The sequence below is a fragment of the Salvia splendens genome, chromosome 7 (genome assembly GCF_004379255.2).
Source record: "Salvia splendens isolate huo1 chromosome 7, SspV2, whole genome shotgun sequence".
NCBI classification, from domain to species: domain Eukaryota; kingdom Viridiplantae; phylum Streptophyta; class Magnoliopsida; order Lamiales; family Lamiaceae; genus Salvia; species Salvia splendens.
This window is the reverse complement of record NC_056038.1, coordinates 11152627-11163803: the sequence shown is the minus strand read 5'-3', so window position 1 is coordinate 11163803 and position 11177 is coordinate 11152627. Positions and strand designations below refer to the sequence as shown.

The window sequence follows — 11177 nt, the reverse complement described above, 5'->3', positions numbered from 1 at the left end:
ACATTTTTTAACCATTTATTCATAGGGTCCTGCACCTTATTTTACCCACTTCATAGTTCATACTAATTTCTTAACAAACACAACCCTGTTGATATGCACCGTATATTGTGCTATTTGAGGATTGGATTTATCTGATTTTCCTTTTATATATTTTTTAACTAAAATATGTTTTTAACGCGTTTTGACAAATTTTTCAGTAAAAATGGGCTACAATAGATGACTAATTTTTTTATAGCATATATAATGTCATTGTCAAGTCAGTTCAACATTTTGAAAAGTCTAAACTGACTAAGAGCACCCGCAACGCGTGCCGAAACCGTTCCGCGTGCCGTTCCGCCGGAACGGTTTCGCCGCGGAACGCGTTGCGGCGCTGCATTCCGCTCCCGTCTCGTTCCCATTCCGTGCCGGGTGCCGACGGCACGTAACGCGGCACGGAACAAGCCGCCACGCGCCTGGGCGACGTGGCCGATCCCCGTGCGTGCGTGCTTCCCACTCGCCGGCCCGCGAGTGGGACACGTCAGCAATGACGCAATAATTATTTTTTTTTATAAAAATCGAATTTTTTAAAAAAAAATTTTTTTTTTAAACGGTAACATTACCGTTTTTTTTAACTTTTTCTTAATTTATTTAATTTTTATTTTTATTTTCTTATTCTATAAATACACCTAATTCATTCATTTTATACACAACTACACATCTATTCTTCCTACATCAACATCAATTTCTCTCCAATTTTCATATTCTATCTCTTCAAAAAATGTCCGGCGACGGCAATTACGGTGGTGGCGGCGCCGGAGGGTGGGATCTCAACGCGTTCGGCGATTGGGAGACCATGTACAACACACTTGGTGGTTCTGGGTCATCGACGCCGGGCACGCAGGGGTCGGCGACGCCGGGTGGGTACCAACCACCCACTTTCGATGTGGATGCCTACGCTCGAGGCTCCGGCTCGCGGCTTTCCCAGGGTTTGTCCCAGATTCGGGAGGATATCCCCGTTGAACCCACTCAGGGAGGAGGCCGAGGCGGTGGAAGCTACAGGGCTGCGTCTGAGGCACCCGAGGAGGATGAGGAGGAGGAGCCGGAGGATCTGGGCCGGCATCCCTACACCAACGAAGAAACAAAGGCGGTGTACACCGCCTGGCTCACCGTCTCATATGATCCCATCGTCGGCAACCAACAAGCCGCCAAGTGCTTCTGGGAAAAGGTCCGTGATGTCTACCACGAGACTAAGCCGAAAGGGGCCCGGAAGCGCAAATATACAATGCTTCGTGCTCACTTTGGCCGAGTCGATTTACAGGTCAAAAAATTCTGCGGGATCTACTCCACCGAAGCGGCGCACTACCAAAGCGGAGCTTCGGGCGCCGACATACTGAGGGCGGCTATGCGCGCCTTCCACCAGGACACCGGTGTACAGTTCAAATATGTTGATATTTGGCAGCTCGTCAAGGACGAGGAAAGGTGGGCCGGTGGTGTCCGCTCCAGCTCGGGATCAACCTCAAAGCGGACGAAGCACACGACGAGCGGCCAGTACTCGTCTGGTGACACCGATGCGCCCAGTGATCGTGGCACGCAGGAGGTTGGGGTTACGGCCGCCGAGTACGAGGGATCTAGCCGTGGGCGCCGTCGTCCGCAAGGGACGAAGGCGGCGAAAGCGGCTAGAGCGAGGAAGGGCCGAGGAGAATCAAGCCAGTCGGCCTCGGGATCGGGCTCACAAGGAGGCTCGAACACACTTATGGTGGCGTACATAACCGCCACAATGGCGGACACTTCCCGCTTCTCGTACGCCCAATACACGGCCTGGTGGAACGGAATTGTGCATATGGCAGGACTACTTGGTCTTCCCCCTCCCCCTAAACCTCGACCGCCTCCGGAGGATGATTCGCCGGCGGAGTAGTTTTTTTATTTTCCCACGTTTAAGTTGTAATTTTTTTTAATATTGTGTGTTTTTTAATGAAGTATGTTTGTTTTTTAATAAAGTATGTTTGTTTTTTAATAAAGTGTGTTTATTTAATTTAATTTAGTTGGAAATAAAAATAAAAATTGAAATAGAATGAATAGTAATTTAAGGAACGGTTAAGGAACGGAGGGTTGCAGGTTCCGTTCCTTAGTTAAGGAATGGAGTAAAAAAGTACAGTGGGGCCCTCAAATAGTGGTTTAAGGAACGGTATAGGAACGGTATAGGAACAGCGTTGTGGATGGCCTAAGTGACTTGAAGGCCTAAGGGCATCAGTAACCCCGTCCCCATTTCCGGCCCCAAGTCCCCTCCACGTCATCATTCCTCTACAGTTGCGGCCCAGGCCCCAACTGCTGTAACCCTGCAGGTTGCGGCCCGGGCCGCAACTAATAAATGACACTATTCACAACTCCAACCTATTTTGAAAGTAAAATAAAAAACGCTGTAAATTTATAACACGGAAAATTTAATTTCATCGAATACTGCAAAATTACAACATATAAATTTTCAAACTGAAAATAAAATACATGAAAACATAACGTCAATGCTGGAAAACGTTGTTGCGAGTCCAAATTTCTTCGATTAGATCGGCTTGGAGGCGAGTGTGTTGTTCCTCTTGGCGCATCGCAGCTGAACGAGCCATGACATTGCGGATGTCGTGAGGAAGGCCCTGCACGGGCGGCTCGGTGACAACGTAGTTGACAAAAATTTCGAATTTAAAATATAAAAATTTCGAATTTAAAATATAAAAAAAAAATTTGGTTGCGGCCCGGCCCGTCACGGTGCAACGCTGGGCCGGGACGCGGGACTTGCGGCCCGTCTCCGTGCAACCCCGTCCCGGGCCGGGACTCGGGACGCTCCCCAGGCCGGTCACGCGTCACCGGGACGGGCCTGAGCCGTGCCGCCCTTCCGTGTAATGCATGGGACGGGCCGGGACTCGCAATTTGCGGCCCGGCCCCAAGGGTTACAGATGCTCTAAGTCACTCAACCGAGTTTGAAAAACAAAAGGACGTTGAGTGGATGACTCGGTCGAATGAGGTTGTGCCTAAAACCCATTATGTAATGCCCCTCATAGATTAGGAGAAAATTTTTGAGGATGAAATTTCTTAAGAAGGGGAGAGTTGTATGATGCACTTTGTATTAACACTAAAAATATTTGCAAGTATACAAAGTAGATTTAATATAGTTAAAGGTCAGTAGCAAAATGTTTCACAATTTGGCTATCAAGTACTCAGTTTTATGTAGTACTGTTTGGACCTACGAAGTTTTGGGGTGAAACACTATTAAACTAAAGAGTAAAATACATAAATGGTACCTGATATTTTATTTTCACACATAAATGGTACATGATCTTTATTTTATATCATTTTTGATACCTATAAATCATATTTTTTGTACCTGATGCAATTTTCACCCCAAAATGCCCTCTAAACAAATTCATTTTTTCATTTATGCATAAAGGATATTTTGGGCATTGACAAAACTAGTATCAAAAGTGATATTATGATATCTTCTCTCATTCTCCTCACTCTTTATACTATTATTCTTAATCAATATTAATATTATTATTTGATGTTATAAATTAATAATTAATTTATTTTTCATATCATTTAAATATACTTAATCATAATTATAGTTATAATTAAATATATTTATTATAATAATATTATTGTTATAATAGTAAAAACTAGTAGTAATTAATAAATAAGTAATAATTATTTTATATTAAATTAATAACTAATCAATATAGTCTTAATCAAAATTTAAAATTGTGAATTGTATTCATAATGATAAAGAGTTGAATATTTTTAGTTAGGTGTTTCAACCCTAAAATGAGTATAAATAATTTAATTAAAAATATTCAATTGATTTAATTACTTTAAATAATTAATTTAATTAGGTGTTTTGTTATTGATTTATATTATGAATACAATTAGATGTATGTATAAAACACTAAAAAGAAAGAAGAAAAAGAAGAGAAAAGAAAAAAGAGGAAACATAAACTAAGGAGAAAAAAGAAAGAAGAAAGGAAGATAAAAATACTAAAAAAAAGAAGAAAATGAAGAAAAAAGAAAGAAGAATAAACTAAAGAAGAAAAAAAGAAATAAGAAAGGAAGAAAAAAAATATAACATATTTGGTTCTATTTAATTGAAATTTCCAAAATATCCTCTATAACAAAAAAATCACATATTTGGTACCTAGGGTTATTTTTGTCATGGGGTACCAAAAACGATATAAAATAAAGATCATGTACCATTTATGTGCGAAAGTGAAAAATTAGGTACCATTTATGTAGTTCACTCTAAACTAAAAGACGATTAAACAAAGCACTTAAACAGACAAAGCAATTGAAAGTAGAGATTGATTTGATTGGGAAAATAGATGAATCAAGGGAATTTCATGGATAAGATTTCACTACCTCAGTTTATTCAATACACAATTATGATATCCAAACAACGACTTCAGGTTACTATGGCAAGTCACCTAATTACTGCAGTTGATTGAAATACGTTAATTACTAGCATTAAGGTTGTCAATTTTATCTAATAGTAACTCCAAAATTCACAATTAGACTCTTATAAACCTTCACTCATAGGTTTACTTTTTTAAGATGTTATCTGTAGTGTCATGTCATCAATGTGAATCTAACACATGGATTATCTCTTGATTCTCCAACATGCCAATAAATCAACAAAATGTGTCTCTCAACTTGAAGCATTATACACAAAATTAAACGAAGTAGATATAAGTTTTGGATATCAAAAACTGGAATTAAATAAACAAGAAGAGTTACTTTCCAATCATCATAATTCAACAAATTAGTTATCTACAGCGAGGTATCACAATCCATAATAAAATAAGATAACATAAAAACTATCTATGGCAAAACCTAAAGGTAGAACTTGATGACTTTAGAGCATCAGCAGTGGCGGACGTCCGCGCGGGAAGTCCTCCATTAGGCGAGCGCGAGGCTGACGCGGACGTCGCTTGCAGACACCGCAGATCCGCGACTTTCCGACGACATCCATCGGGACGTCCGTCGTGACGTTCGCCATTGCGGTGTCCCGATGGACGTCCCAATTTTTAAATTTTTTTATAAAAAAACTCTAAATATACGGCTCGTTGAACTTCATTTCATTCGCACCACTTGTTTTAACGAGTTTCTCTCTCTCTCTCTACGTTTCTTTTAGTATATCCAAAATGGCTAGTGGTAGTGGTAGTGGTGCGGGTGGTAGTGGTGGGGGTGCTGATGACTTACGCCGACGAATTAACGAAGAGGTGCAAGCCGTTACGTCCAGGGAGATAAATCGCTTGATACAAGCGGCCTTGAAGCAGCAGCAGCAGCAGCCAGCGATACCTCGATCCATCCATCGTCGAGCTATAGTACCCCGGGACCACATCACTGCACACCGTCAGTTATATGAGGACTACTTTGCTCCGAAGCCGCGGTTTGGGGAGAACATGTTCCGGCGACGTTTTAGGATGTGTCGTCCACTATTTCTGCGTATCGTGGGCGCTTTAGAGTGCCGATACGAGTATTTCAGGATGAGGAAGGATGCGGTTGGTAAACCTGGCCACACACCCATACAGAAGTGCAGTGCCGCAATCAGGCAGTTGGCATACGGAGGTGCGGCCGACATGTTCGATGAGTGCCTCCACGTCGGCGAGACGACTGCCCACGATTGCCTGAAGTATTTTTGTGAGGGCGTTAGGGAGATATTCGGGGATGATTATCTTTGGAAGCCTACCCACGAAGACTGCCAGGCTCTGATGGATATGCACGGGAGTCAGCACGGGTTTCCGGGAATGTTAGGCAGCATAGATTATATGCATTGGGGGTGGAAGAACTGCCCAGCCGCCTGGAAAGGGGTGTACACTACCGGCTTCAAAAGCAAGAATCCCACAATTCTCCTTGAAGCGGTAGCTGACTACCGACTGTGGATTTGACATGCGTATTTTGGAGTAGCCGAGTCGAACAACAACATCAACGTCCTCCAGTCGTCCCCCCTTTTCAACGAGAAGTGCATGGGCGTTGGTCCGGCCGTCAGTTTCGTCGCCAACGACAACCAGCACAATATGAGCTATTATTTGGCGGATGGGATATACCCTATGTGGCCCGTCTTTGTGAAGACGATCAGATGCGCAACAGAAGAAAATAAGATCTATTTTGCGGGTCGTCAGTAGGCAGCGCACAAGGATGTGGAGCGGACATTTGGTGTGCTCTAGGCTCGATGGGCGGTAGTGAATGGTCCATCACGGATGTGGTATATTGACAGCATCGCTGATGTCATGTACACATGTATTATCATGCACAACATGATTGTCAAAGATGAATGTCCAGCACTGACTGATTGGGCCAGTGATGATGTTGATGTTGTCGGTCCAAGCCACAGCGTAGCTACCGACATTCACCAACGACTAGCCAATATTCGACTCCAAAACGATATAATTGAAGAGCTATGGACGCGGAGGGGTGCACATTGATATTTTTAATGTAATTTGTTTAATTTTTTTTTTTGCTGAACTGTACTTTTTTATTTTTTTAATTTAATGAAATTATCATTGCACTTCCTCCGTGCGTATTCGTGTCGAAATTTTAATTACGTAAATTGTTTAATTTGATGAATTTGTGAATTTTTATTATTGTGGATGTACTTGGGGAGGTCCTTATGACGTGGTAGTGCAGTGGGAGGTCCTTATGACGTGGCATGAGGTTTTTTTGGGAAGCCGTAGGGATGTCCGCCTGGACATCCGTCCCACTGTGGATGCTCTTAGTCTTCTCTTTACTCTCTTGCTCCAATCTTCAAATCTCGAATGTAGCCTAAGAGCATCCGCAATGGAGGACGTCCCGCCGGACGTTGGACCGGCGTGCAGGACGTCCGCCATTAGGCGAGAGAGGGGCGGATGCGGACGTCGGCTGCGGAAACCGCACATCCGGGGCTTTCCGGCGACGTCCGTCGTGATGTCCGCCATTGCGGTGCCACGGCGAACGTCCCGGCAGACGTTCCGATTTTTTATTTTTTTAAAAAAACTCTATATATGGCTCGTTGCAAACTCTAGATATACTATTTTTTTAAAAACTCTAACGCATGTATTATCGTCGAAAATGAAGGCCTAAAACAAAAACATATCGTAACATGTACTTTGTTTGAATTGTTTTTTTGTTTGGGATGGTTTTTTTAATTTAAATATGTTTGCTTTTTTTTAAATAAAATCGTTGCATTTTCCCCGTATTCGTGTCGAAATTTTAATTCTGTAAATTGTATATTTGTGAATTTGTGAATTTTTATTATTGTGGATGTCCGTCGGGATGTCCGTCGGGATGTCCTTGGAGATGTCCGCCATTGTGCAGTGGGATGTCCTTATGACGTGGCAGTGCAGTGGGAGGTCCTTATGACGTTGCAGGAGGTGTTTTTTGGAAGTCCACCGGGACATCCGTACCACGGTGGATGCTCTAAACACAAGTAGATACAAAACCATTTCTTTCAAATTAAACTCAAAATAACGAGTGAAATAATATCCAAAAACAAAAAACACTTTTAACTACCAGAATCTAGCCTAAGTAAAGTAATTAAACTACGAATCCGAAATACTTAAAAGCAACACAATTGTTTGAAACCCAAATCAGGTACATTAACACAAATGTGACGATTGTTTAGTGATTCTAGCTATCCCCTGGTAATTGTTCTAGTCTGTCTCAAGCCATCCCCTTTAAATTTAATTTCAATAAAACATATTGTTAACCATAACAAATTTTTAAATTTTCCTTAAACTTTTATTGATTATAATTTACTGAGTTTTTTGGGGTGTTATACACTCGGCCGAGTGTAGTGAAACTCACTTGTCCAAAGAATCTTAGTCAGCCAAGCCACTAAATGCAACAATATGACTCCTCAAGTAAGGTTCACCGCTAGCTAGACTTATCATTTTGTCCCATTAAACGAAAAATCTTATAATTACCATATTTGCTTGAAAAATTATTCTTCAAAGGAAAGGTATTTAAGAAATATTATCCTTTAGGTTTTAAAATACATTTTGTACTATTTTTTTTATTTTAAAAACAAATTATCTTTTTATATATTTTGTCTCTTTAAAATTTGTTATTTTTGGAAAGAAATAAGGTAAATATAGATGATATACATTTTTCTATATACCGGTCTTGTAAAAGCTTTTGCATCATCTCAAAATTCTAAAAGTGAATAGATTTAAGATCTTTCCATAAGGCAAATTTTAACCTTGAATGATTTCTAAAACATTACATACTAGGTTTTAAAAAACACCCCTTGGTTATACTTGGCATAAATGCATGTTCCTGTTAAATTAAAAGGTTAGTTTCTGAAATTTTAACTGATTTAGGATGAACTTATTAACAAGTAAAGAACCAACAAATATGGAAAGAACATGTGATACTCGTACCCAATCGTGAATTCTAACAGCAGGAATATGAGAAACAAATAGAGTAACTTCAAGCAAGGAGAACAATGACGACTCACAGCAGAACAGTCTATTTTGGGCCTTTTAAGTGGACAAAAAAGTATCAATACACCAAGTAAAAGCCTATTCATCCTAGAAATCAATTGATGCTTCACATGAAACTGGGGCAAGGTGGTCCTTTCGACAGACCAAGACGAACTTCCATACCATGATGCAGATCAACTGGACGATATGATTCAGACTCCCTAGGATCTGAAACATTACATAGAAGTTCAGGAATAGAGCAAGGACTGGGAAAGACAATCAGGACGGTTCATGATCACAGCATTAAATCATAATTTTTCTTAAGACTCAACTAACACTTCACAAATCAATTTTGTATTTAACTGCAAACAACCTGTAAATGCACAAATGCAAACACATTCGCAGAATGCAGCAAAAATATAGTAACAGACATAAAATGTCCAATGACATGCTATTCATGAGAAAGAACTTAAAACTTAGAGCCTCATAATTTAGGGCTTCATGTATGGGATTGAAAGAACTGATGCTTGACGTATTCTAAGTTTCCAACAATGGAGATGTTCCCTATACTATAGTGGTTGTTGGCCTAGCGGCAGAGTGGTTAACGCCTTAGGCCAAAGGTCTCACGTTTGAAACCACCGCAGAGCAATGTTAAGATTTAATATTGCATTTACAAAAACATAGTGTTTCCTATACTGCTTTTTTCAAAGCCAGTTGGTGACTGAAATTATCCCAGCAGCTTATATACTTTAAAGATTTTCAGAATAATGCTATAAGATCTACAGGTATCAGTTTGACCACTTATCATCCTTATCATTCAATGCAAAATTGATGAAATGTTAAATGGAAAAAGTTCTGTACTATTATGAATAGGTAACTCTTTTGGAACTTCCTTACCGTTAAGATAATCTTCAAAACCAAACTCTTCCATAGTTCCAGTAAAGGCCTCTAGACCTACAAACGAGGAGGGTACTGCACCAGGAGGCCTTTGAAATCTGTGAAGTAAAAAGTGATTGCATTATAATACATTCGTATGGATAATTTGTGCAAGGACAAATTGTAACAGTAATATCCGAGAGATCTTACTGCAACGTATGAAAGATTTTATGCTGCTCATAAATAAGATTTATAAATTTTGAAATATTTTCTTGCAAGACTAATTCAGCATATGAAACTAAAATTTCTACATCAATACATCATTATGATGAAATGAAACAAGAAAATACAAGGAACACATGACAGCGTAAACATGGCAAGAAACAATATCATTCACTGAAACAAAATAAAGCACATTGACTTTGATAGATAAAAATGAACTTGACTGATTCCAGTTGCACACTTCAGAGAGCATAATTGCAATAAGTTTCACACATATTCAAACTTAAGTTCATCAGACTTATTCTTGATTCAACTAATTCCCCACCCAGACAATTCAGAAGGATTACCACAAAAAGAAACTGTAAAAGTACACAAGATTAAAAACATGTTCTTAAGAAGAAACACATGAGCTGCAATTCAAGAATATTCCAATTGCAACCCTCAAGCAAAGAGAATTTAAAGATTCTAGTGATACAAACTATGACCAACACAACAATCCACATATCATAGCTCTATCACTAGCATCATTATAGGTTATTAATATAGCTTGTTAATCTGCCCGGGGACACATTTCCACAATACATATATGTGAAAGATGATATACACAGAAAATTCTATCTGCAAAGGCAGATGCATAATAGACAAGACAAAAACTTCAGTAGCATATATAACTAGCTGAAGGGAAATGTAACATAACCAAAAATGAGTTTCAGGCAGCACTAGAAACCAAATACCGCTCCAGCCTTTACAGCTGACTCTTTTAACCAGTCTCAAACGAATAATATCATAAAGAAACCCACTCATAGCAAAACTCGAGAATCCAGTTCTAGACATATTTCAGAAAAAATTTATCAACTTTCAATCATTGCAGCAAAAGAAAAGGACCAGGAACAAATTAACGGATACATCATAGCATAGAGAAACAGGCTGTATATATGAAAGAATGCATAATTTGAAATGTAGGACGGAAAGATATTATAGTAGGATTTAACCAGATTAAACGTATGAAAAGTTCGGATGAAACCCCCAATTTTCCGCCAAAATAAAAACCCTAGCTACTGAAGTTCACAACACAATACAATAAAAATTAGGAGTGAGAGCGCGCGTGTGTGGAGAGAGAAAGAGTAAAGAGCTAGAGGAGAACGAACTTGGCGAGAATCTGACGATCCATCTCCATCTTCATCGGAAATGCTGAACCGTAAGTATTCGCCAAAATTTTCTTCTTCATCTCTTCTTGCGTTTGCTTTGCCTATTCATTACCAGAAAAAAGCAACATCAAAGACACAAATTAAGGGGCAGAGGGAGGGAAAAAGAGTGATTATGTGAGTGTAAAATTGTTGAAACATTACAGAGCGTCGGGCAGATTGAAGAGGGTGGGGTTCGATGATATCGCTCTTGACGCCGTGGATACCAAAACGCAGCAAATCATCGCCGCGGCCTTCCAGTGGAATCGTCTTCGCAGGATCCATGATTAGTGCTGTTAGTTTATGAGTTTTTTTTATCTGCTTTTGTTTGCGCAAGAAAATGGTAATCGGAATCGGAGAAACAATGAAGTAAAGAAAAATTTGAGTTATCTTTAAGCGCAAGAAAAAATATTGATGGGCAGGATTATGGGCTTTACAGGCCCAAACAAATACAGGCCGATGCTGCAAAGTTAAAAATTTA

The 11177-nt window shown here is 39.8% G+C and overlaps 1 protein-coding gene across 1 annotated transcript; it reads right to left on the bottom strand.

Moving 5' to 3' along the window:
• Nucleotides 1–8345: 8345 nt before the first annotated feature.
• On the bottom strand, nucleotides 8346–11054 carry LOC121742490 (cyclin-B1-2-like). The gene is made up of 4 exons (XM_042135632.1): nucleotides 10862–11054; nucleotides 10661–10761; nucleotides 9312–9409; nucleotides 8346–8642 (listed from the first exon to the last, which is right to left on the bottom strand). The coding sequence occupies exons 1-4, from the start codon at nucleotides 10979–10981 to the stop codon at nucleotides 8542–8544; spliced, it is 420 nt and encodes a 139-aa protein (XP_041991566.1). The 5' UTR covers nucleotides 10982–11054; the 3' UTR covers nucleotides 8346–8541.
• Between the last annotated feature and the right edge of the window lie 123 nt (nucleotides 11055–11177).